Source organism: Ctenocephalides felis, unplaced genomic scaffold (genome assembly GCF_003426905.1).
Source record: "Ctenocephalides felis isolate EL2017-DRISC unplaced genomic scaffold, ASM342690v1 CF-g0.4_SCAFFOLD_01886, whole genome shotgun sequence".
Taxonomy (NCBI): domain Eukaryota; kingdom Metazoa; phylum Arthropoda; class Insecta; order Siphonaptera; family Pulicidae; genus Ctenocephalides; species Ctenocephalides felis.
This window is the reverse complement of record NW_020538040.1, coordinates 79,708,829-79,736,828: the sequence shown is the minus strand read 5'-3', so window position 1 is coordinate 79,736,828 and position 28,000 is coordinate 79,708,829. Positions and strand designations below refer to the sequence as shown.

At 28.3% G+C, this 28,000-nt stretch overlaps 4 protein-coding genes across 5 annotated transcripts in view; all 4 read left to right on the top strand.

Annotated features, from left to right (window-relative positions):
• LOC113376144 (G protein-coupled receptor kinase 1) overlaps nucleotides 1–22,809 on the top strand; it is a 47,027-nt gene extending 24,218 nt beyond the window's left edge. The window contains exons 4-18 of one of the 2 annotated variants that reach the window (XM_026616066.1): nucleotides 2,800–2,901; nucleotides 2,990–3,064; nucleotides 3,130–3,191; nucleotides 4,143–4,194; nucleotides 4,592–4,783; nucleotides 5,128–5,293; nucleotides 5,566–5,707; nucleotides 5,784–5,958; nucleotides 7,902–8,002; nucleotides 8,076–8,238; nucleotides 8,542–8,710; nucleotides 8,772–8,865; nucleotides 9,217–9,367; nucleotides 10,367–10,553; nucleotides 22,790–22,809. In XM_026616066.1, coding sequence (XP_026471851.1) covers nucleotides 2,800–2,901; nucleotides 2,990–3,064; nucleotides 3,130–3,191; nucleotides 4,143–4,194; nucleotides 4,592–4,783; nucleotides 5,128–5,293; nucleotides 5,566–5,707; nucleotides 5,784–5,958; nucleotides 7,902–8,002; nucleotides 8,076–8,238; nucleotides 8,542–8,710; nucleotides 8,772–8,865; nucleotides 9,217–9,367; nucleotides 10,367–10,534 — 1,812 coding nt within the window. In that variant the 3' untranslated portion in view covers nucleotides 10,535–10,553; nucleotides 22,790–22,809. Of the gene's footprint in view, nucleotides 1–2,799; nucleotides 2,902–2,989; nucleotides 3,065–3,129; nucleotides 3,192–4,142; nucleotides 4,195–4,591; nucleotides 4,784–5,127; nucleotides 5,294–5,565; nucleotides 5,708–5,783; nucleotides 5,959–7,901; nucleotides 8,003–8,075; nucleotides 8,239–8,541; nucleotides 8,711–8,771; nucleotides 8,866–9,216; nucleotides 9,368–10,366; nucleotides 10,554–11,200; nucleotides 11,373–22,789 lie in introns of those variants that run through there. The other variant, XM_026616067.1, reaches the window with a different exon arrangement.
• Nucleotides 17,417–18,085, top strand: LOC113375419 (tail-anchored protein insertion receptor WRB). The gene is made up of 2 exons (XM_026615357.1): nucleotides 17,417–17,591; nucleotides 17,657–18,085. Exons 1-2 carry the CDS (start codon nucleotides 17,523–17,525, stop codon nucleotides 18,083–18,085), a joined length of 498 nt encoding a protein of 165 aa, XP_026471142.1. The 5' UTR covers nucleotides 17,417–17,522.
• LOC113375418 lies at nucleotides 22,442–24,160 on the top strand. The gene is made up of 4 exons (XM_026615355.1): nucleotides 22,442–22,453; nucleotides 22,790–22,971; nucleotides 23,804–23,927; nucleotides 24,038–24,160. Exons 1-4 carry the CDS (start codon nucleotides 22,442–22,444, stop codon nucleotides 24,158–24,160), a joined length of 441 nt encoding a protein of 146 aa, XP_026471140.1.
• A 1,782-nt stretch (nucleotides 24,161–25,942) lies between these two features.
• Nucleotides 25,943–27,129, top strand: LOC113376948 (transcription factor AP-1). The gene has a single exon (XM_026617076.1). The coding sequence runs from the start codon at nucleotides 26,160–26,162 to the stop codon at nucleotides 26,994–26,996; it is 837 nt and encodes a 278-aa protein (XP_026472861.1). The 5' UTR covers nucleotides 25,943–26,159; the 3' UTR covers nucleotides 26,997–27,129.
• The last annotated feature ends 871 nt before the right edge of the window (nucleotides 27,130–28,000 follow it).

Below are 28,000 nucleotides of genomic sequence, written 5' to 3'. Positions count from 1 at the left end.
ATTGTTATGGACTAACGTTGCGGTCCATATAGCGATGGTGCTAACAATATGTAGGTTCTTTCTGCTGCTAAACAAAGCCGTTACCAATCTGTTCACGCTGATCAGTTGAACAGACGAAGACGTATTTATTTATTCAATGATTCCTTGTACACTTTACACATAACTTCAACAACTGAGAAACTGATCTGACTGAAGACTGAGTATGATTAAAGTATTGAACTGGAACGACGATTAGACTCATACTTCCGACTAAAAACTAAATTCCGACTGACTGGCGAATGCGACATTGCGAGCCTTTTATATGCTGGCTTCAGGGTAACTTTAAATTCCTGGATAACAATATTTTACGACTTGTTCAATATCATTGCAGAATGCAACACAATGTTCTACAATAGATGATTAAGAATATATTGCGTTGTGCTCTACAAAAGAACCTCATCGCTCACGTTTGAGGCTTGACTAAATTTCGCTGCGAACTGCGTTGTTCATATTCTGATCGTTATAGTGATTTATATATTATTTATAATTACGAATGGGTGCATACCCCTTACATTATATACGCGTTCCGGTAAAATAATATTTTAGTGGCATTCATAAAAATATTTCTGTATTTAGTGTAAAATATTTATATTCTCTTATTCTAAATAATTTATCAACATCACTTTCCTTTTTTCAGGGAAACAATTTGCGAAACAAATGTTTCCTCACTGGAACAAAATAATATTTCCAAGCAATGTTCTTAGCGCGTGATAGCAAGGGGATGTGAAAACAAAGTTCGCGAATTCATGCTAAATTAGTAATTGAATTAATTACAGTAAAATACAACTATTAAACAATATTAAGCCTAACATTAGTAATATCTAATACAATAACAATAAAAAATGTAATAAAATTCAAATAGTTTAATTGTTGAAGATCTTGAGAGTTTTCTTATGGTAAAAAAAAATCCTTTAAATATCCGTTATGCAATTTTTGAGTCTCATATCTGGAAAATAAAAATTAAGAGCAGTATCAAAAAAAAATATACAATATGAAAATAATTGTAATGATAAAATACTTAAAGTAGAAAAATGTTAAAATAATTTAGAATAAAAATTAAAAAAAGTATTGAAAAGGGAAAAAATTGTAACTGTTGAAAAAACAGTATCAATTATTATCAGTAGGCATTTCATTATCAAAATAACGTTTGATATCGAAATTGGCAAACTCAGAAGTATCGTAGAAACTTTGAGCTTTTAAAAGTTTAACAATAGTATTATGAAATTGACGATCATTCAATTTCCTAATATGTAGTGGGAGTAGATTAAAAAGCTGTACTCCTCTTCCGTCTATAGTATTAAAAGATGTTTCAAGTTTAAAAGTTGGTCCTTTTATAGTCAAATTTCTTGTTTTATAGTAGGAATTCAACATGGAGGAAAGGTTGAAGCGTTCAGGATTATTCTTTATGAATGACAACGTAATTAGCAAAAATATACAGGGAACAGTGAGAATGTTAAATTGTCGGAAAAGATTCCCACATGAGGACAAGGAACTGAGGGAAAAAATTATTCTTAATGCTCTTTTCTGTATTTTGAATATATCCTTTAAAGATGAAGAGAATCCCCAGAATTGTATCCCATAAGCGAGATGCTAATAGAAATTAGAATAATAAATTGAAAGAAGGCAATTTAAACTAACTTTTGATTTAAGAATTCTCAACATGAAACAGGTTTTAGTTAACTTAGGTGCAAGTATGGAATGAATATGATTGTCCCAGTTTAAGTTTTTTTGTAATTGGATGCCTAGAAATTTTGAGACTGAGGAAAATTCAAATTGAATGCTATTGATAGTTAAAGAATTGATCTCATGACTTATCCTATTTACAGTTCGAAAAGACATAATTTGGGTTTTGTCATTATTGAGCAGAAGATTATTAGAATTGAACCAATTCGAAATTGACTTCATAACTAGATTTAATTTATTATTTACTTCTTCTAAAGAATTGCTTTTTATAATCACACTAGTGCCGTCGGCAAAAAGAATAAATTTACAGAGATCTGTACATTTTGGCAGGTGGTTTATGTAGGTGAGAAATAATAACGGTCCGAAAATTGAGCCCTGAGGGACACCGAGCTTAATATTTTGTTTGTCTGAGATAATTACTGAACCACGATCATTAAGATAAAGAGATTGAGTCCTATTTGATAAGTAAGATGAAAATAATTCAAGAGCTATACCACGTACACCGTATTTATCGAGCTTGTTTAAAAGAATTTCATGAGAGACACAATCAATAAATAATATAATAATAAGAGAAATAAAATAACACAACACCACTGACGCAACGAAGAAAGAATAATAAATGTAAGTTTAGGATTAAATAAATCAGCCAACAGAAAAAAATTGTTAGAACTTTAGTACTGAAATTTTGAAATTTTGACATGCATTTTGCTGAAGCGTTTGTAGATATTTGTAATACAAGTTATTTCAATTTCATTAGAATCATGCGTTAAAACCGGGTTAAAATTGATATTTGGCATATTACTATATGACTATAATAGATTATATGTGTAATATACTATTTTTCTCAGACATAGAGAATGGACTGAGCGTTCCCAATCGAATAGTGCAGTAAAATTTGCCAAAGATTTGTGTGTTTTTGTCGGAATAAACCAATGAAAAATAGGTTTTTGGTCGCTTTTTCTTTCTACTTGACATAAACAACTTTTAAGTTTCAAGTATTCGGTCCATTCTCTATGACTTCGTATATTTCACGTCTGAGTATCATTTAGTTATGAATGCCTAGGATTGTTATTACAGATTAAACAGTATGAAAAGACTGAATGCCCTGACGAGAGGCGAAAACTTTCAAAAGAAATATATGATAATTATATTATGAAAGAAATGCTTGCCCATTCGCATGTAAGTAGCAACTTGAGAATAATTCATTTGGTATTATATGTATCGTTATTTGTTATAGTATTTTTAACTAAATATTATTTGTTTTCAGCATTATTCAAAATCAACAATATCACACGTTCATAAGCATTTAATAAAAAACGAAGTTCCAGTGACTCTATTTGAGGTACGATAATGGTCATAAAATGTTTATAGATTAACGGCAAAATTTAACATTCATACATTTTTCAGCCTTACATAGAAGAAATATTCAATCATTTACGAGGAGAACCTTTTATTAAGTTTTTAGAAAGGTAAGATTTTTTCGATTGGCATATTCTAGCACATCTTACTGTTATTACTTGGACCATATTTTTCATTTACTAAAATGATGCAACAATGTGGTTTTTATTTCGAAGACGTACATCGTTTTACTTCATCATTAGAATTAGAGGGCGTCCATTAATCTCGTGATCGATTTTTTAAGGATTTTTGCTCCCCCCTCCCCTTGGTGATACGTGGTGATATCCAAAATTTACCCCCTCTCCCTTCCCTACCAAACATCACCTGTATTTTTAGTTACGACTAAAAAAAAATTAAAATTTTTTAATTGTGTTTGAAAATTTTTGTTTTTTTTTAAAATTCAGGTAAAAATAAATACACGTGATATCTTACTATACTCCTCCCTCCGCCACGTGATATTTCGTGATTTTTCCCCTAAAAACCTCGTGGTTTATGGACGCCTCCTTATTTAAGATTATTTTCTAAACACACACACACATATATATATGTGTATATATATATATATATATATATATATATATATATATATACAGTAGTGTTGTCGAGCTGGAACGCGCCGAATCGTCGTTCCGGCAAATAATTTTTCGGCAAGAAGGTATTCCGGCAAAAAAAAATTAAAGAAATTGCTACATACAGAAAACGATTTGATGAATGATTTTTATAATTTATAATTTAACTAATTTTTATTAAACGTTACTATTATTGTGATGAATATACATATATATGTACAAAATGGGTTCTGTAATGATTCTTTTTTCGATTGGAACCGGAACAAATAGGAGAACCGGTTTTGGAACCATTTTTTTAAATTTTAGCGTTTCGGTAAATATTAGCACAACACCACTGTATATATATATATATATATATATATATATATATATATATAATTTAGTTTAATTTGTTATATGATAATGTAATATGAGTGTCTAATGTTCTAATAATGAGTTTATTTTGTATTTCAGTGATAAGTATACTAGGTATTGCCAATGGAAAAATTTAGAATTAAATATACAAGTGAGTAGAAAATGAGTTTGTTACGTGAGTGCATGGCTTAGTTCTAAGTTAATTTTTCTTAGTTCATTTGTGTATTACAATGCTATGTATGTCTTAATTTTAGACAATTAGAGATATTAAATCATTTTATTATTCGATTTTTTTATTTGCGATAGTATATTTGAAGCATCATAAAGCACCTATTGAAAGTTATTTACCTAGTTGACTCTTGTCCTGTGCTTTGTTTAAAGTTTAAATATATTGATGCTGTAGGGATTCCGTTTGGATCAAATAAAAGCTTTAATAACAGAGTTCAACTAATTAATCTAAGAAATATTTTATAATAGTTAAGTATTGCATTATATTTTAGTAAACACGTATTTTAGCAAATGGAATAATTCAATTTATTTACTTATAGCTTACAATGAACGACTTCAGCGTGCACCGAATAATTGGTCGAGGAGGCTTTGGAGAGGTATATGGATGTCGAAAAGCCGATACAGGGAAAATGTATGCGATGAAATGTCTAGACAAAAAGCGAATTAAAATGAAGCAAGGAGAAACTTTAGCTTTAAATGAACGGATTATGTTGTCACTCGTCAGCACCGGTGTAAGCAATATTTATTATATACATATAATACTCTATTACTTAATACTCTAATACTCTTAATACTCTAATTTTCTCACATATTATCTCTTTAGTTTATAATTTGTACACTTCAAAATGTAACTACATATATTGTATTATTGCCTTGGGCGTTGAATAAATAAATAAATAAATAAATATTTAACAATATAACTGCATCCCAAATAATATATTTAAATTTTGATCAATGATTAACTTCTTATCTTTTCTTATCAAATAATGCTTAATGCTTCATATTAAAATAAATTTACAAATTAGTCTCGTTTTTGTCTGAACTTTATGAGAATGTGCTCTTCATTAATTTGCAGGCTGATTGTCCATTCATAGTTTGTATGACATATGCATTTCACACACCTGATAAATTGTGTTTTATACTGGATTTAATGAATGGAGGAGATTTACATTATCATTTATCACAACACGGCGTTTTCGGTGAATCCGAAATGAAATTTTATGCCGCTGAAGTAATACTAGGTATGAGTTCATTTTTTTTTATATATGCGTATTATATATACAGTGGTATAACCTGACTTATCTTAACTATACAATTGTATAGTTATATATGAAACCTACTAATACTCCAAATATTGCTTTGAGATACTAGAGATTCGGTAAACTAGCAATAGTTACGGAACGAATTAAACTCGTATGTCGGGGTACCACTATATATATATATATATATATATATATATATATATATATATATATATATATATACTAATATAATATAATATGTATAAAATTAGGCTTGGAGCATATGCATAGAAGATTCATTGTATATCGAGATTTAAAACCGGCAAATATCCTGTTGGATGAGCATGGACATGTCCGTATATCGGATTTAGGACTTGCTTGCGACTTTTCAAAAAAGAAGCCACACGCAAGCGTGTATGTACTATTTTTGTTTTGTTAAGTTTTTTAAGTCATATATTTTTAAGTTTGATTTAACTGTTGGATATTACAGCGGCACACATGGCTATATGGCACCTGAAGTGTTATCTAAAGGTACGCCATACGATTCAAGCGCAGATTGGTTCAGCTTTGGTTGTATGCTGTATAAGCTTTTGAAAGGTCATTCGCCGTTTCGACAACACAAAACGAAAGACAAACACGAAATTGACAGGATGACATTAACTATGGTAAGTTATCATTTATTTTATGTTAGTCTTATATTTAAAAGATCAATATTAAAACAATAAAATTTAAACAACATAATTTCTAATTTAACAAAGTTTAATTTGTTAATATTTAATAGTTTACGGTATGTCTTAAGAAAGAAAATTAGTACAGCGCATTTTTTATTTTATAATCACTTTGGTAGGGCGCCTATTGTCCACAAACGTCGCTCACAACTCCGCATCGTCCGAACGCTGCCTCGTTCATAGACAGACCTTGTGGTGACACGTGGAAATACTGTCACGAGTAATTGACGCTCGGCCGTGCGCGTTCGTATTCCGTCCGTCACGTAATGGTGACGCTCGGCTGTGTGGGGTCATCGGCGGCCCTAAAGTAAACTTGCCGCTAGTACCGAAGTGATTAAAAAATCTCGTACGCCCTCAAGCTTGTTTAATTGACGATCAAATATGACAAGAACATTGTTCAATGACTTTGTCAACTTTATGATTATTATCTTACCTATCGTAGGGTGAGTTATTGTAATCGTCCAAAATTAATTTTTTGGATAAGACAGGTCAAGCCGTTTCGGAGATACGGAGCAAAGAGTCAGAAAATAGAAATCGAGTTTTTGAGAGAATGGAGCATCCGATTTAAAATGTTTGTGTTGACAAAACGATTGCTTTTGGAGAAAGACTTTTTTTTTAATTTCGAAACATATTTTTTTCTAGATATCGAAAATAATTTGGATTTTAATTTTAATTCTAGATAAATACATAATTTTAACTTTGCTATTCAGTTTATATAAATCTTATAAATATTAGACAATGTCTTTCATTTAAATTCGAATGATTAAGTTTTGATTATTTACTTTACTGTAATAAATATATAACGCCGTCGCCCAATTGTGCAATTTGCACAATTTGCACAAAGTGCAATTTGCCTTAAGGCACGATGGCATACACCACTAGTTTTTATTCTATTTTGAAAACTGTTCTGTAGAAAATATACTGATGGCGATTTAACTGAATCTACTCGGCAATCTTACATTTACAATATTAATTTCTATGAGCTAAATTGTACACTAAAAATAAATATGATTATCTAATTGTAAGATAATCCATTGTTATATCTTACCTAGTTTGCGCGTAATACTACATCGGCCATATCCTTTTCAGTCTAAATAAAAAATATGATTCTGTTATGTTCTTAACTTCTCCAATTTTATGTTTGTTTTCGTGAGAAAATCCGATTGATGATGAATTCTGAATCGTATGAGATCAAATTTGGAAAGAGCACGTGCGTGTGTAGCCGATTTTTGAATTTTTGTTGACGTTTTCTCAAAAACGGCTGAATCCATTAACTCGATAATTGATTCTTTTTGCGCGACAACCGGTTGAGTCGTTTGTCGTGAAAATATTTTACTGGACATTTTAGCGCACAATCCTGAATCGATTTTCAAAATTCAAAAACTATTCGAAATATATTGGTTGGGAATCGTGCTGATGAATGTTTGGTAAAAATCGGCCGGGTCGTTTCTTCTGTATTTAACTGTAATTTTTTTAAAATTTATCAATGTTTGAAAAAATGACCAGAATTTTTTACGTTAGTCAAAATTGAACTTTCATCGACGTTTTCTCAAAAACGACTGAACCATTTTCAAAAATTTAAGTCATTAGATGAAACTATAGGCACGGCTTAGCAGTTTCTGTAGAATTAGCAGAAAAGTGCAACATTTTCGTTCACGTTTTAGTAAAAAAATCTGAACCGAATTCAAAAATTCGAAAACAATTCGAAATCATTTGGAAATCATGCTGATTAGTTTTTGAAAAAGATGGGCCAGGCCGTTTAGTATTTTCTCTAAAAGCGCAGTCGATTAATACAAATTTTAATTAATTTTTATAATCAAATTATGTATGCTGTTGTGCTTTAATTTCCAGTTATTCCTTATTAGTTTGTTTGATTGCAGAATGTAGAGCTTCCGGAATCATTTAGCAAAGAATTACGATGTTTGCTGGAAAGCCTTCTTCAACGTGATATTGATAAAAGGCTCGGATGCAAAGGAAATGGGTAATTTTATACACAGGAGAGCATGATTATATTTTGTAAGGAAAATGCGTTTCTATTATAATATTATCTTTAGGGCGGATGAAGTAAAGGAGCATGCATTTTTTTCTGGCATTGACTGGCAACAAGTTTACTTGCAAAAATATACTCCTCCATTAATACCTCCACGAGGCGAAGTGAATGCAGCCGATGCATTCGATATTGGATCTTTTGACGAGGAAGACACAAAAGGAATAAAGGTAAATAGTTAATTAACATTATAGATATATTATTGAGGAAATTAAATACATAGACACTTTTACATGCAACAATTTATACGTGGAATTTAGATGTAATAAATTATGACCACTTTTGCTTAACACTCAACACTTGTTGTTTGTATAGAGTTAACATTTAAAAGATAGATTTATTTTAGTAAATAGAAATAGATGTGTGAACAGAATTCTTGATTTACTAATTTATCTCCAATGACGTAGTACTTTAATATTTGTGCATAAATTTTACTGATGCTAATTAATTTAAATATATTAATTCTATAATAGCTTACTGAAGCTGATCAAGACCTGTATAAAAATTTTTCATTGGTAATTTCTGAGCGATGGCAATCAGAAGTTGTTGAAACTGTCTTTGAAAGTATTAATCAAGAAGCTGATAAAATGGAAAATAAACGTAAAGCTAAACAGAAGCAACGTTTTGATCTGAATGAAAAAGGTACAATTTAAACATTTGAAAGCATTGGTTTACAAGACAAATGATTTTAAATTAATTACAGAATCCGATTGTATTCTTCACGGTTTTATTAAAAAATTAGGGGGGCCTTTTGCTTCCGCATGGCAAACACGGTATGCGAAACTGTATCCAAATCGGTAAGTAAAAAATTATTTCCTATCCAAGCGAAATACATCGAAAATGTTTAACGTATTTTATGCTATAGTATTGTTGAGTAAGATTATTTAGTTATGATTTGCTAAAAATATGAATAGTTATTTACTATATAAGAATATCTAATAAGAAACAAAAATCATTGAAATGCCCTTAAAAGTTATTTTAAGTTTATAGAAGGCATAATTTGGAAGTTTTATGCTATGGTCAACAAGTGCTTGCAAGAATATTAAATGCATTCATTTATATCTTTTAAGCTACAGTATTTTGAGTTTGCTAAACTCATAACTGCCAATTATTCATAAAATTATACTAATGTATTTATTGTGAAATAGATTAGAGATGCATTCTGAGAGTGGGAGCACGAAACCGGAGTTGATATTTATGGATCAAATAGAAGAAGTAGCTCCGGATTTGGTATCTATTAAAAATGAACAATGCATTGTTATGCGGACACGCGAAGGAAAACTTGTGTTAACGAATCCAGTATGTTTATATTGTTTCCACATATGTGTATTATATATATATATATATATATATATATATATATATATGTATATATATGTGTGCATGTATGTAAATGATGGTTTTCATTTTTGATGGTCAACAGTTATGCATCTCTTTGCAATGAGGCATTATCTCCTCTTCAAGTTTTTGGTTTAAATTATTATATGTTGCTTTTCTCTATTTAAGATCCTAAATATGTATGTTTTTTCATAACTATTCAGTGTTAAGTTTATTAGTGTTTTTGCCCTCGTTTGATTTACTAAATGATGGCACGCATCAAGTGTCAAAACATATAATTAATAGAGAATGTTTTTATTTTAATATTTCTTTAATTCAATGAATGGACTGCTAGTTATTTCAAATGTGTTCCAAGGTCGAAAAAACTATTGAGAGATATATATGTATATATACATATATGTGTATATATCAATATCTTCATCAACCTTCGGCATCTCTCCATCCTGGAAGAGTTTGTACCATTTATACAGACTTCATTTTAAGCAAACGTAATAATTTTAGAGGTCTTGATTCCATTTTTCAGGCTAAATTTTAAAAAATTATTTTTTTACACAACTATTTGATTGTGGTAATAATTACTATGAGATTAATTAATCATGTTTTTGAGTGTTATTGTAGTTTTTGATAATAGAAATAATGTGTATAGGTAATATGGTGAGTGAAAATAAAACGAATTGTTGGTAAATTTGGAATGATAATAGATTGTAATTTTTTGAGTTAGCAGTTGTTTTGGGGATTAGCAAAATCACAATTCTATAAATATGAAGGTGGTCTGAAAAGTTTCCCTACAAAACCAGTTTCAATTTCAAAATAAAATTGCACAAAACCAGTTTCCCAATACATGAAAAGTGTGTTGAGGTCGGAAAGTTTTCATATCACCCTCGTGCTATTTCTGTACTTTTATACTTATAGCTACATATATATTTATTCATAGTGCTAATCCACTGTCTATAATTACAGGATGAAATTGGTTTGAAGGAATGGGCTTTATCTTTGCGAACTGCTCATAAAACTTCACAGGAGTTGCTGGGTTCAGTGGCAAAGAAAGCAGGCAAAATATATGGAACAGGAAAAGAACAGTCAAAATTGTCACATGTAAATAATACACGTAATGCTAATGGAAACTAGTTATCTGCAAGATAAATTGGTAAGAATCAATCAGGTATATTATTATATATTTAGATTTACCTGGTGGTCATACACATATTATTATGCTTCCAATTTAATTTATACATTTTATAAATTTATTTTTTTTTGTGATGACTTATGACAAAATCTTATGATATAGGACAGTTAGTGACATTGATTATTTTTATAAATATTTGATTACATGTCGTAAAATGAAATTTGAACAATCAATCATTTATCAGCTGAACAAAATTATAAGATTGAAATCGTTAAATACTGTAAAAAAGAGTATCAACAATTGTATATATTAATTGGTGTCACATTGTGGTAATCGTAACAATTAAATATATTTTTGTCAGCTTTTACAGACCAACCCATGAATTGTTGGTTCAACCCCATGAACCCATTTTCTAATTTTCATTTTTGTGCTATAATATTTCATTGCATATGCCTATATATGTATATTGCTATAAGCATTATATATCTAGAAATCATTTTTCCATTCTTTATGAACCTGCTTATTGAAATTGCAATTAAACTACTTCTAACACCAAAGCAATAATTTTTATATATTCAACAATAGGAGAAATAAATGAGCTATTTTAATTTAAATAATTAAGATTTGAAATATGATCTTAGTTTCACTTAGGAATTGATGTGTTACAGATAAACATCTTGCAAGACGTTAGTTGCTTATATCCCTTTCGTGCAGTGTTGCCATGATGTAATTGGTTTTTCGAACCAAGGACAGTTGTACTTATGTTTTATCATGTTTGTGTAATTAATAATAACATTAATAATAATATGGAAAAATTGTACTTAATCATTAAACACTCGCACACACAACATATGCATGTACATATGTATATATATATATATATATATATATATATATATATATATACATATGTATATACATATATGGTATACATGTATGTATGTATATCCATAAATTGACGGTAGTTAGTTTCGTAACCTGTTATATGAAATAGAATAACAATCCTTGTATTGTATTCAAACAAATTTTATTTAATTTATGCCATATGTTTCAATGTTAGTTTGTTTCAGTGCGTAATAAATAAAAAAATGAACAAACAATAAAATGTAAAGCTTTAAACGTATAATAATGAGTTAACTAGGTAAAGTAAACCACCATCATACTGCATATAGAGAAAGGAACTGGCTAACAAGTTTTTTTTTGTTAAGAGCTGGATATTATTATGCCACATGTTTATATATATATATATATATATATATATATATATATACACACAAACTTACTTACATATATGTTATTCAGATATTAATATTCTAATATTATTAGCGCATGCCAAGTCAGAATGGAACAATTGGATCCACATAATACGAAAATTCATTGAATGAAATAATTAGTGATACCCCGCATTACGTACTTAATTCGTACCAGGAGAAAGTTTGTTGTGCGAAAAGTTTGCTATGCGAAACCCGTTTTTTTTTTAAATAAAATGAATTCTTTCTATAGTTTGAAATGTGGTAATAGAAAATACGATATATTTACATCTAGACATTTAGAAAAATATTACTGATATACGAAATAAGTTATTATTAGTGTCGTACTGCTTCTGATTTTTTTTTCTTTTTGTGCCTTTTTAACTTCTGAATTTTTAAAGATACTATTGATAGTTTTTTTCCAACAAGTATATTTTCACAGCGGAGCAAAAATTTTCAAGGTCCATTCTTTAAATTAATTTGAGCAACATATGTTTTTTGACTACAAATGACAACGATTTAGTTCGTTGTGTGGAATGTTCGAGACCAAAAAAAAAGTTCGTTATGCGCATCGTCCATTGTGCGAGGCGTATGTTATGCGGGTTATCACTGTATTTCTATTTTCGACGTGCATACAGTAATCACATTATAACAAGTAATAGTATTAAATTTTTTCTTAAAAAAAATGTCTTACACTATTAATTATATATTTAAATTTAATTTTTTTTGTTTTGCTTGATCAAAAGTTTTTTTTCTAAAAATTTAAATCATATTTGGACATGAAGATTGCAAAATTAAATAAATCCATACAGCAATAGTTAAACTCAATTTTGAACCTAATTATGTAATTTTGTTAAAATTCATAAATTTGTTTTCCTAAAAATTGAATCTATCTAAACAAAAAGCCGTTATTAGAAATCGTAAAAACTTTACCGCAAATTTGATATCTAGTAACATATATTTATACATGAATTAATAATATATATATATATATATATATATATATATATATATATATAAACATATGTGCATATAGTTATATGTTTAGATATTTATATATTTATATATTTGTATATAATGATATTCAAGATAATCCACCTTAATCTGTCAGGATCATGACAGAATTGTTCTTGGCACTTATTGATTTTACCATGTTTCAACACTGTTGAGTGCAAATTTAATGATAAAATTGTTTTAAATTTACCAATATTATTTATGTTCAGAATATTTCTTACATCTGGCCATAGTCGAGCATTTCTGTGTTAAATTAAGATTTTAATAAATATGTACTTTTAATTGTTTTAATTTAGTTAGTGGAATACAAATATAGGCAGACAAACGTGCAAAATTAAAATACTTGACAAATTTCGCATTTAAATTTTTTTAATATATGTTACTTATATATGTATATTATTATGTATATATATGCATATGAATGCATGTATGGATATGTATACATATGTATTCAAAATCTGCTTAATTTTAATTGAACAGTTACAAATGTTTTGAGAAAATTCTAATTATTTATTACCTATGTTATACAAATATTTTATAAGTAAATTCATTTTTGTTATTATGCAAACGTGGTAATAGATGTAATAAATTTATATAAAAGATTTTATATAACCTATAAAATATAAGGTTATTTTTTAAAACATATTTTTAATGCAAAATAATTTGGCTATATATATACTAGTTGACCCGGCAAACGTTGATTTGTCATACATTTTTTTTCTAGTGTATTCCTAATATAAAAAGTAGCTAAACTGATAGTGTGTAACAATGTGGTATTTTAGTGAAAGAAAAAAAAGGCTTTTGTATGGAGGAGTAGGAGACCGGCTTCGGTATATATGCATTATATCGATATTTTTTGTGTAATGAATCGGTGTCCACAGCCCACAGTTAATCCGTTATTAAGCATAATGCACAGAGGTTATATTATATTTTACATTACAAAAAATAAAAATAAAATACAAACTGATTCAAAGATGTTAGGGTTGATAACCCATGTTAGGGTATGAAAAACAGATGTTAGTCGATTTTGTTTTTTTAAACTTGAATGCGTAATTTCATAAAATTCGGTCAAGCCGTAACACAAAGATGATATATATATATATATATATATATATATATATATACATATCACACGTGTGTGTGTGTGTAATTTTTTTCAGGTGCTAAAAGATATGTAGTTAAAAACAAGATGTTTGAGTAAATATCTATATTCAGATAATAGAAAAAAATATAAATTGATGATAAAATATAAATAGGTGATAAAACACATAAATCATTAGAAAAACACTAAAATCACATTAGATGAACAAGATACTTTTAAAAATCATGTTAAAAAATCAAAAACAATCAAAGCAAAAAAAAAAATTTAATTAAAATATAAATGAACATACTTAAATAATAATTAGTACATAACTTATATAAAAATGACGACTATCCTATTCTGCATCTGTTGTTAAAATTATTTTGGCAAATTTCAATTTTTTTTTAATTACTACTTTAAAATAAAACTGAAATTTTAAGCGATTTGCCTAAAGATACATATTTTTTGTTCTATTATAATCAATTGTTCCACTACTTGCAAACTTAAAAACAAATAAACAGAATAGCTAACTATAGGTGATCATTCTCTTCAAGTTTGAAGGTGAGTTTTTGAAATTTAATAAAGTTTTAAATTAAGATATGACATTGTGCTTTAAGGCAAATGGAACTTCTCGTAATGTAACGAAATGTTTGAGGAATATTAAATGTTTTCAAATAGATTATTATAAATATTGTAACATTGTCTATAGATCAAGTATTTATTTGAGTATTTATAATATTCAATAGGTTTGTCATTGGCGTTGAAGACGTTTGTTATTATTTGAGTTTGTAATTGAACCTGGTCACTATTAGAAGTGGTTTTTAATTATTATACAACATTGCTAGAATTAAATAATATTATAAAATATTAAGCTAAAATAAAATATTAAGTTTCATCGCTTCGTGCGACTTCAATCGGCAGCCATCGTGCGCCATCGTGTATGAAACTGTCAAGTGTTTTGGCTGTCATTTATTTTTGCGATAAGAATATGTGACTTATGTTAGAGGTTAGTGAATATCCTGTAAATACGTTCAACAATACGTAAATCGGAGTCAGAGTTAAGAAATTAATGGAATGAATATTATATCATTGATTGATCATGTCAAATTCTGTAGTGGCACATAGACACGATTGCAAAGAGTGCAAAATTGTAAGTGGGGCCGGCCTAATAGGAATTAGTATTTATCTAAAAATTCAAGCAGATAAAGTTGCCAAGTATCGCTTACCTATATATGCAGTGGCCGCAGGTGAATATTTTCTCATTAATATTATATTTCAAATCTTATTTGTTTGTCCGTGTAATTTACTCGATTAACTTTGTTTTTTTCAGGTTTTGCTGGTTTAGGTTGTTATAGACTTCTACAATTATTTAATAAGGAACATGACTGAATAAATGAAAAAGTGATTTAACTCGTCTTATATAATTATTTTATCATTTGACTCTTAACTGCCTATGTTTTCCTATGCTTGTTGATGCCTATTCAGAAAAACAAATTTTTAGCTTATACATCTGAGCATTTACATGCCAATATATATATATATATATATATATATATATATATATATATATATATATATATATATATATACAGGTAACCCCCGCATAACACAGTAGTCCAGATTCAATTGAATTTATCATGTTATCTGCTTCGAATTAAATGGTAAATCCTATTTCCAAATGCCTGGTATATATTAAGGTTTACCAGATTTTCCATTATTGGTAAAAATAACTAATAATCTTGTAATAATCATTTTCTTAGAAAAATTCAATCCATTCAATAAAAACCTACAGTTTATTTTGAAATCTAAGAAAGATGAGAAAATCTTTATTGATCAATTACCAATATTACCATATATTGTTGAAATTCAAAAACTCTTCAAAAGATATCAGTGAGAAATCATACTGGTTATATTTTTTGCCAGGACATTTCTTGGCAATTAACTGTTAAAAGCATTATACTGGACTATTTAAAAAAATGATTTTTTGCAGTTTTTCTTTATTGCAGTGTTATATGAAAATCGACCTCGCCGTTTCTTAGTAATTGTTGACCTAACAAGATGATGATTTAATTTTTACATTCTTTAGAAAGGTATTACTTGATACATTAGTAATAAATTTACTCGAAGCTTCAGTTAAGAATTATGTTACTAACTATTTTTTAATAGTGTGAATAATATTAAATAGAAATTACTTAACATTATCAATTTCTGTTAAATATATCTTGTTTTTTATGGCATTTTTAGTGTTGGAAAAACATGAATAGAAGGCCTTGCTCTTTGTTTATTTTGTAATAGAAATAGTATTTTTTAGAACTATTTGATAATTCAATTTCTTTGTAGATTTAACTTATTAATCGCAACAAACCTCAGTTCTCATGATTTTTGATGACAGTCGATGAATTTTGTATTATATTTTCATTCAAATTTTTGTTACTTATTAAATTATCTTAATAATGCATAATTATTTATAATTATATATTTATAATATATATAATAAGAATTACTAGATCGAAGATTTTGTCAATTTTTTTTTTTTTACCTTTTTCTATCAATTTTTTGCCATCTCTCCATTTGACTCTCAATTTATATTTTAGATTCGTGTTCAAAAACTACATTGGAAAACATATGCCGCACATCCAATACAGACAACTTTTTTTATTTTGTGTACTTTTAATTTTATTATTTCTCGACGTTTCAAGCCATTCTGAATCGAATGAGGCCAAATTTGGAAAAAGTATGTGTGTGTGTATGTGAACAGATTTTTTGCCGTAAACCGACGTTTCCTCAAAAACGGCTGGACCGATTTCAAACATTTGAAAGCCATTCGATGTATATCGATGATAACTAGCGTTTATCAACGACGACGACGCAATTCTAAATCGATTTTGAAAATTCAAAAACTGTTCGAAAGATATTAGTTTGGGAATGATACTGATTAGTTTTAAGTGAAAATCTACCGAGCCGTTTTCTTGTAATTAACTATTGAAAAAAACAATTAAGCCGATTTTTATGAAACTTTTTTTGGCGATGAATATCATGGTCTTATAGAACTAAAATATTACGGCCTTACGTCAAGTAGTTTATTTTAGAAATTCATTAAAGTTTGAAAAAATTAATAGTTTTTTTTGACGTGTGTTAAAATTAAAATTAGACTATTTACTTGGTATAACGATAGAGTGTTCGTTCGTTTTCAATTAGATGTAATAAATTCACTCGGAATACTTTCAATCAATCATAAATTAATTTATATTTTATTAATTAAGTCCATTATTTACACATATCGGGAAGTCCACACAACTTGCCTCAAGGCAAAATACCAATACCAACTAGTTAATAATAATAATTAATATAAATATAAATCGGTCAGGTTTAATTTGGATTCGGATGTTAAACTGAAAGCCAGTTCGATTTTGATCAAGTTTCAGTTGAGCTTAAGGTGAGCGTGAGCGCCATCGAACGGTGCTCGTATACACCCGATCACCCCCGATCGCCCGACCCGACATTGGGTCGAAGTCAGGATATTTTACCGAAAACAGAACACGATATGTCAAAATTTACAATGCATGTTATTTAATTTTAAGTTGTTCACGCTTGCTCGCGGTTTGTTGTTAAAATAATATTTATTTTCATATTTCATCAATAAACATGTATGAATTGCTGATTATAAGTGGATGCAGTGCGCTATATATAATTATGCCAATTATTATAGATAAGGTAATAACTAATATACCGTTAATAATTTAAGTAAATAAATTAATAATTTATTTATTTATCTATAGATCATATCTCTTACAAGTAAGATGTCACAGGAAAATATGAATACATCCAAAGAATTAGTGCAGCTTAAAAAAGAACTTGACAAAATATCTATTACAGATAATTTTGCAATGCACGCTAGAACACAGAGAAAAATACATAAATTAGAAACGCAATTGCAAAAAGAAGTCAATTCTAATACATCTCAATTTTTGAGTATAAAATATAGTGCACGTGTTATATCAAAAGTGATAATAGGATTATTAATGTTATGTGTTACATTATATTATAGATACACTCCTGTAATTACCTTTCCAGAAAGATTTTGCTTTTCACCATTAGAAAAAATATTAAGTTTTCCTATTGGTGAAGCAGGCATTATATCTACTCCAATGTGGATTTTAATTTCAAACACAATAATCAAAAATATCAGCAGATTGTTACCTGGTTGATGAATACAATTGTTACATTATATGTTTAGTTCTCAACATTTGATTTTCAAAAAAATTTACTTTTTTTTCAGCTATGAACTTGTTTTTCAATCGATTATCCATTATTAAAAAGTTATTTCTTGTTTAATTGGCACCTCACTTGTGAAGGTAAAAATATGCCCTAAAGAAAAATGTATGTCGAGATTGCTACTTTTGCTGCATTTGATTTTTTAATAATTTAAGGACATAAGTTGAATTTATTTCTTGTTAGAAGTTTCACTAATTGTAAGTTTTCATAATAGTGATAGATAAAATATCATAATTTTTCAAAATATGTTTATAACTTTACTCTTACTTCTGATGGTTGAAACTACTGTGATCAAAATTTTAAATTCTATGTTTTAAAAAGCATGAATGTGAAATTTAAATTTACGTAATACGTAATATTAATTTTAAGTAATACAGTCTTGTGAATAAGTATTTATGTAGGATAACAACTCTCCTCGACTCGATACAAAAATCTAAAAAAGCATAAAATACTGAAATTAAATAATTTGATATGTAAATATACAGAACTGAACAAAAGTATTTCGAAGAAGAAATGAAAAGTAAATTCGATCTAATTTATATCCATTTTATTTATAATTCGTAAACTTTATTTTTTAAATTTTTGATATGATAATCCGATTTATATTCATATAGATATACATACATGCCAACAAATGTTCTTTTGTCATATACTTATTTCTAGAGGATTTTAAATTTTAGTATGAAAAAATCTAATTTATTATGAGTGTGTCCAAAGCATGCCTCATATAACTATTTGTATTAAAAAAATATATAAGCTAAGAGGAATTCTGGTAGTCAAACCATATGCCAATTTAATCTGAAACTAATTACATTCAAATTTAAATGACACATCTCTCTATATATAGCAGAATTTAGTGGTCTCTTCCCACTCACGAATTGTGAAATTAACATGTATTATGCCGCCGGAGCGGTGGCATCCGATTGTAAAGGGTTGAGTCGACCATTACCCGTTTTTGCTAGATATTGTCGTAAGTGCCACCTTATATCACAAGTAACCAACTGCATTAAAAATGTTACGATTTAGTTCCGATTCGAAGATACATTTTTCCGTATATGAAATTTTTCTGCGTAAACTCGTTTGGGGCCCTTACGTGGTGCTTCTTTCAGAACTAATTAGTGCTTTTAGTAAGTATAATCTTATCTTTCAAACATCATATAGTGCAGAGCCATACAGATAATCAAAAATAATTATTTTCTTTTGTATTCTAGCTTAAATCAACCTTGATGATGATCAAATGATTGAAGTGAATTTTTACCTAATTTACCTAAAAAATATAAAATGTTATATTTTTAATGATACAGATGCAAAACAGTGAAGCAAACTTAGAATAAATTTACATTTTATTCACTTTTTTTTGTTATTAAATATGAACTAAATTACAGTATCGTACTTAAAATCCTTTATGATCAGTTCAGTTGTGCTTTTTGGTTGTTGAAATGCTAAGTAATTAATTTATATTCGTTCTTTTATAAATAAAGTATCAGAAGTTCTTACGTAAATTGAACGGTTTACAACCGTTTTTCAAGAAAATGAAGAATGTAAGTTTTAATCGAAATTACCCGAGCTATATATTTTTTTTAAATAAAATCTGTGAATCTTTGATACTAAGCTAATATGAAATAATTTTTATTTAAATAAAAAATAAAATTTGAATTTGTAAGTTTCGGCAAAAAAACGGTTGAAAAACAGTTCATGTATACTGCACTTCTCAATTTTAGAATTAAATTTCTAAAAATTCAATTATTTTTATCAAATATGTTAAGACAAAAATAAGTGAAGATATTAGTTCATAATCAATTGGAATAAAAAGCATCGAACGAAAGTCGATATATAAAGCGAATGAAAAACGATACAATAATTTACTTTCACACCGTTCGATAAGCTAGGTTTATTTCATAGTTTTGAAATAAATTATATTTGATTTGATTTTATAAGTTATATTTGAATTTTCAATATAACTTTTCTTTAAAATACTGGTTGGAGTTTATGAAAGAATTATATCTCGTTCAAAATAATCAAGGATCGTATATGAATTTAATAAATTATAATGTAAATATTAATAATTATAATAAAAATATAAATTATCATTTTAATATATTCAATAAACTTCTTAATTCGCAGTGTTTTTAACATTTTTATTATCTATATTTTTCATTAAATATGTTTCATTTCAAAAATAAAATGATTTATGGCATCTCTTGATTTTGCGCGGTTTTATTACTATTCACATAGCTCAGTGAAGAAAATTGAAACAATATATATATATATATATATATATATATATATATATATATGCAGCCCAATCGTCGAATTAAAAAAAGATTAAATAAAAAAATTATTTATTCCATTAAAAATTTCGACACTTGATGCGTGTCATAATTCAGTAATCTAAAAAACATATTGCATATATACAAAAATTGATAATAAATATAAATATAAAAAAGAGAAAATTCTTTCTAAGGTCACAATTATTTTCAATGTATAGGATTGTAGGATTTGACATGTTAAAAGTATGGTTCAAGTTAATCATATGTTCTGAAAGCATAGTTTTGAATTGAATAGGGTTTCTAGAATTATATATATGCTGATTAACCCTCTTATGTATATATTGGGAACTTTCCCCAATGCAACAACTATTGCAATCATTGCAGTCTAATCTGTAAACCGAATCAGTAACCCTATCTGCGGGAGTTTTTGATTTAAGAGAATAAAAAAGGTAACTAACGTGTTGTCCAAACTGAAAACTAAAAGAAAATCTTCAGCGGCAAACAACTTTTTTTAAAAAAGAAAAATTGCTTAAGAAAGGTAAACAAATAACACCTTTATATTTACCTAAAGAGAAAGAATTAGATTTTGAAAAAGATTTGTTAAGATAGGAAGAACTGTTAAAATTGTTTTGTAAGAACTCTTATCTATTTTTAATGACTAAACTAAATATGAAGGATAAGATTATATATATATATATATATGTATATGCCACTGTATATATATATATATATATATATATATATATATATATATAATGATAACTTACGTCAAAATATTTCAATATAATAGATATATTTTATAACACAAATCACATTTCTATATGATAAATAAATATAAATATGATTCAAAATAATGTGAATCATTTACATCGTGATTTCTTGATCATAACAAATGAACAAATAAGAAGACAATGTAAACGTGCCTCACGTATTCATATCAATTGTAAAATAAGGTAATACACGCGATTCAAAATAAATAGCAGAAAGTTGTTAACGGATCACCGAGCGTGGTCGGCATGGTCCTTTCTTCTATTGTCTCCAGTCTGTCGCAGCCATATAAATACTGGCAACGGCAGGTTCAAACTTGTGCTTTTCAAATCGCTGCATTAAAATGTACAAGAAACTACTGTGCTTAGTAAGAATTTTTTGTGCTTATTTATATAAATATCATACACAAATTATTTTATACATATGTAGTTTGCTTGGGTTATATATTAAGTGCACATATAAAATATTAGTTATTTTTCAATAGTATCATGTTTATCCATTCCAATCAATTCCTACAACCTAAATCTACCCAAAGTATTTTAATATTTGAAACGTCTATATCAATAAAACACAAATTTCTTTTATTTATTTTGCACCCATACGCTTCGGCTATTCCAGCCTTCATTTAATGTTAACTAAAATAAAATTCTAAAACTAAAACAAATGAGATTGAAAAATTGGAGAGAGTAAAAAAGTACTTACAATTTGTTAATCTTAACGTTAAAAACAGAAAAATCAATGCTACATGATATGAGAATACGGTACTCACTATACTATGAGATATAATTAATATTTAAATATTAAAACTGTAACTATAAACTATATTTCACAATGATGTTAACTAAACTGTAACTAAAAACTAAGTGTACAATATATGCATTACCTGTAAACTAGTTGGATACATAATGTTGAAAGTATTTTTTTTTAAATATTTTTACTAAGATTGTAACACGTGTGAAACTAATTATGGGTATTTTGCACATTTTTTGCGCACAGCATGGTAAGTTCGTCTATAAAATTAACCGCCTAGATTGCAATTTTATTTACATCGGAGAAACAAGCCAGAATTTAATAAAAAGATCACGACAACACAAAAACAATACTTTAAAACACAACATAGATATTTTAATCCAACTGTACTACATTTTGAAGAAAATTTATTCGAAAGACGTTTAGCTGAGGAATCTTTCTTAAGTATCTGTGATGATATAAACCATAAATAAAAGTTAACATAGTTAACCATAGTTAAAAATGAACATGCATGTAGTATAATTACTATTCTTAAGAAACTCTTGACGCCTTTTCTTTTCATTTTCAAAATGCTTGCCGGGTTAAAATCCTAGACAATATAATAATAATCTTTGGTTAAAATCTTCTTTCAACCTCATATCATTATAAACAAATTTTTATTGATTTCCTCGTCGTTTCTTCTATCGACGTTTTTACAGCTTAAATATGTCTTATAATCACCTGTAGCAATAGCTACGATTGTCTATGCAAAAATCGACGATATTTATTGCGTTCGATTTTAATTAATTATGATGATATTTTACATATCATAAATGATCGCAAGTCATCTATTACAAATTATTATTATAGGTACTCTGTAGTGCGGCGACCGTACAAATTCAGAAAAAAGACGAAAGCTCGTTACTTCTTGGGCAAGATGATAAGTTATCAAACAATGAATTCTTGTCTACGATGGACCTCACTCGCAATGCTCGATCTAGGGTAGATGATGGAGAAATGGGAATACCGCTGGCACAATCCAAATATTTTCAGTGAGTTCAAACTTTTAATTGAATTCATAGAATAACTAGTGGGGTGCATGGCATCGTGTCTTAGAGCAAATTGCTGGAACTTCCCGTACCGTAATTTAAAATCTCGGTACGAAACCAATGTGTACGAAAACATGTGTACACATTATTAAAATCTCTATAAAATATCTGATAATTTGATGTACATATGTCCAATAAACATTTTTGAGTGCCAAATAGCATTTTTTTTTAACTTATTTTTATTGAGAATACATAATCGCTGGACTTGCCTTCCCAAAAATTTAATCAGTTGTTCATCTTGTCAATACAAGTAAAATGTTTTTTTTTATCGATTTTTGAATTATTAAAATCGGACGCTCCGTTCTCTTAAAAACTGAGTTACCGTTATTCGCACTTTTTGCCCCGTATCTTCGGAACGGCTAGACCTGCCCATGATAAAATCTAATCAGCACGTCTTCTTATCAACAGCAATCGAATATTTTTTGAATAATTGAAATCCGTTAAACCGTGTTCCCGAAATCGTCGACGAAAATTTGTATCCGCACACACATACACATACACACACACTCACGCACACACACATACATCCTTTTTTTTCTAAGGTATGCCAAAATGTTCAAAAACCTTTGAAACGTAAAGATATATAAAAATTTTCATTTTCGTTTTTTTGCGATTACTATAAATTACCCTACGGGAAGTTAATTATAAAAAGCTGAAGTTTTTGTTTGTTCAATTTTATATGGGTGTTCCTTATATTTATTCATTTCTCCGTTTTTTTTAAAGAAATATTTTTAATCTGTTTTTATTGATGCAGAGTGATGTTTAATTCTTTCAGAGACATATTTTCAGGAGAAGTTGCACCTCTAATTTTTGAGTTTGGACATATAATGGAAAGTCCGTCTTCTTGGGAACAGAGGTTTGAAAAACGCGATATCAACGCTCAAAGACATCAGGGTAAAGTGAGTATCAAAGATTCTACTTTAGTTTTGTGCACGATAGCTTATGGCTATATTAAATTGTAGTGAATATTCAATCTTAAATATTACTTTAAAACTTATCCGATGATTAGGTTCGATGGGGCCACAAGGATGGTAGTTATGGTGAGCACTACTGGGATTTACATACATCGAATGATGACGATGGCAACGAGGGTATCGAAAAACGTGATCAACTGAAAGAAAGTAATTCGTGAGATGATTTTAAATTACAAATCGTATAGGTTACTTATATTGTTTGATATATTTTTGACAAGAAATGTATAATAGTGTTTGAATGATTTAAATGAATTTATATTTATAGTATGCAATGAGCCCAAAAATTTTAAGTGCCCTTCCCAGTATTATGTATCAATCAAAGAATTTATCATTAGTTTTAAAATGTGATAAATAATAATAATATCGGCAATAATAATTATTTATACAATGAGTATTATATAATATATTTAAGTAATTTTTGTTGGGTGAAGGTGAAATTCGTTATTTTATATTATATAGTCAATTTAAAAAAATCAGTATTATCCAAAAAATTTCAAGTAATTTTTGAAATAAAAATAACTGATATGAAATTTTAAAGATGACTTTATATGCTGCTCAAAGTTTCTGATATTTTCAAAGAACATTCAAAATTTTCTCAAATCTAAAAGTTTAAAACTGAACAGAAATAAAAAATCTTGAGATATTGATTTATTGATTTTAGTTTATAATGTAAATCGTTGTGAATTTAGAAATTTCGTTTGTGCAAGTTGTTATCTATTCTATTTATGAAACCTTACTTATTAAATTTTATTTAAAATTCACATTGTCCTAAGGTTTTGATTTGATTGCATTTTTATGGTAAAAGATATTGATAAATAAAGATTTTAATTTTATTAAATGTACTTCTATATGCTCAAAAATTTGATTGATGCGATTGCTAATTATTAATTAAGAATTTTAGTTTATTGTTTAATTGTTAATAACATTATAATATAAACATAACAAAAATCGATAAAATCCAGCAATTTGTCTTTAGGCACAATGCAACATATTTTTGTTAACTTCCCGTAGGGTAGGGTAAGTTATAGTAATCGCAAAAAAATTGAAAATGAAAATGTTTATATATCTTTACATTACACAGTTAGAAAAAATGGATGTATGTGTGTGTGTGTGCGCGCGCGAATACATATTTTTGTCGACGATTTCGGAAACACCGCTCAGCCGATTTGAATAATTCGATTCGTATTGATAAGGAGACGTGCTAATTAGTTTTTGGCGAAGGTAGGTCCAGCCGTTCCGAAGATATGGGGCAAAAAGTGCCAAAAACAGTAACTAAGTTTTTAAGAGAATGGAGCGTTCGATTTTAATAATTCAAAAATCGATAAAAAAAAACATTTTACTTGTATTGACAAGATGAACAACTGATTAAATTTTTGGGAAGGCAGGTCCAGCGGTTATGGATTTTCAATAAAAATAAGTTAAAAAAAAGTCATTTGGCGCTCAAAAATGTTTATTGGACATATATACATATCAGATATTTTATAGAGATTTTAATAATGTGTACACATTTTGTGTAAATTTTTTTGGGCTCCGTACCAAGATTTTTAATTACGGTACGGAAAGTTCCAGCAATTTGCCTTAAGGCACGATATTATGCACCACACTAAGTTAGTTATTTATTTTGCTTAATAAATTACTGATAATAAATCGTTTATTCATATTTCATACTAAACCATATGTTTATTTATCCAATGTACTATACTAGTACCAAACGTACCAAATGTAGGGTTAACTTTATGTCAAAAGTTGCCGTCGCATAAAATATTCGGTGTGATGTTGGCTATTTCAACGTGTAGAATTGTGACAGCCGTGTATTATATTACGATGGAGTCGCTCTTTATTCAACAACCAATGGCAACGCTGAATGCTTTTAACAACATAAAATGATATCATCGTCCACCAATCACAGCTTAGTACAATGACGTAATGTCTAAAAATAGCTTCAATGAATCATCATACAAATGTTCTCTTGCAGAAAATGTTTCATTTCTAAATTGTCTTTGTGTGCTGGTGGAGTTCGGAGGTTGATGTTTTTGGAGTACATGTGAAATTATTATTATTTGAACGTTCAGTTTGTGTAAATATTTTGACGAAAACATATTGTTTGAAAGTTTCGTGTTGTCAACAAATATCACAGCAGTTCTGTACAACTATTTGATGGTTCGTAATATAGATGATCGTAGAATGGAGGCTACGTTTTATGAAGATTCGTATCGTGAAGATAATAACGTAAACCAATTGAAATTGTCTATGACCTTAGATTTGAATTGTGCAATACAGCAAGCTAAAAAACCTAAAATCAATTCGCTACTTGCTAACAATCCTGTGTTATCTTCACCAGATTTGCATATGTTGAAATTAGGCTCGCCAGAGCTGGAGCGATTGATAATATCTCATCAAAACGGCGTAGTAACAACAATGCCAACACCTTCGGCCTTCAATTTTCCTCAAAGCAATGTCACTGAGGAGCAAGAATTATATGCTAGAGGCTTTGTAGACGCTCTTAATGAGTTGCATCATAGTGACAGTTCACAGGGCTTACATGTTGGAGCAGATCGGTCTGCATCAAGCACATCAGGTGGTGTTACATACACAAATCTCGATCAAAGTCATGCTCCCAAAGTATCACTTTCTTTTCCGATTGGAAGTGGATTCTCCATTGGGTTAGATTCCAATGTGGTAGTGAAAGATGAACCTCAAACCGTGCCAAATATTAGTTCTTCTCCACCGATGTCTCCTATTGACATGGAAAGCCAGGAAAAGATTAAATTGGAAAGGAAGCGACAGAGGAACCGATTGGCAGCTTCCAAATGTCGTCGAAGAAAATTGGAGAGAATCTCAAGATTAGAAGACAAAGTAAAAACTTTAAAATCTGAAAACACTGATTTGAGTGCAGTTCTGATGCGTCTTAAGGAGCATGTGTGTCAGTTGAAGGAACAAGTAATGGAGCACATTAATAGTGGATGTCAAATTCCCATTTTGCAATCACACTAACAAAAATATTACACAATTATTTTATATTCAACACTAACTGCTAGTGATTAGTAGTTGCTTATATTATATTATCTATATTTGTATGTGTGTGTATGTATGTAAACATTCATATGCCTATATTCATAATTTCTATTTCTATATTAAATATGTATATATATATATATATATATATATATATATATGCATATGCATGCATGTATGTATGAACATGTATATATCTGATTTTTGTTTGGCTGTTGGATGATTGAAAATTATATTATTGTACGAAACTGGAGCACAATGAAACATCTGTTTTTAACTTTTTTCATATATTGAAAGAATATATCTAGGAATTTTGAAAATATACAACAATTGATTACATACTCCAAATCATATTTCAATATGTTTGAAATGGTAGAAAACGGATGTTTATGTGTTGAACAATTTGATAAAACATATATATATGTATATATATATATATATATATATATATATATATATATATCTGCAGGTGTGCATGCCGAAGTTTGTGTGTACTTATATAGGTAAGGCCCAGCCTTACGATAGTATATATTTGTATTGTTATTACAGAAAGGTATTGATAATTGAAATACTAATATATTTTTTCCTGATAAGCAACTGTTATGTTTTATAAATGATAATAATTAAGCTTAATTTAAAAAAATACTGTTGCGTATTGTATAAGTAATCTTTGTGTTGGAACTGTATTCAATTTTTTTTATTGTAAATATTGCTTACTTAAATTTCATGTTAATAAAGCCAAAGTGAAGGCTTATTAAATCAGGTGTAAAATCTATTATGAAAAATTGAGAATTCCACTAGTAAAATGCAGTTTCAACTCATTGTAATATAACACTAATTCTAAGTAATATATTGGAAAGATATTTTAAGGAATATGTTCGGCAACTGTGATCTATCATAATCATTTATACATATACATATAGAAGTTTACAGAAGTACATATACATTTTTGAACATATGTATATGCAGCTTGATGTTAGTTT

Excerpts from the sequence above, each read along its gene's own strand:
- LOC113375419 (XM_026615357.1), top strand. The coding sequence starts at position 17,523 with ATGTATGAATTGCTGATTATAAGTGGATGCAGTGCGCTATATATAATT. Across the intron at positions 17,592-17,656 it reads TGCCAATTATTATAGATAAG|ATCATATCTCTTACAAGTAA; the intron begins GTAATAACTAAT and ends ATTTATCTATAG.
- LOC113375418 (XM_026615355.1), top strand. Across the intron at positions 22,972-23,803 it reads GCACAATCCAAATATTTTCA|AGACATATTTTCAGGAGAAG; the intron begins GTGAGTTCAAAC and ends TAATTCTTTCAG. Across the intron at positions 23,928-24,037 it reads CTCAAAGACATCAGGGTAAA|GTTCGATGGGGCCACAAGGA; the intron begins GTGAGTATCAAA and ends TCCGATGATTAG.
- LOC113376948 (XM_026617076.1), top strand. The coding sequence starts at position 26,160 with ATGGTTCGTAATATAGATGATCGTAGAATGGAGGCTACGTTTTATGAA.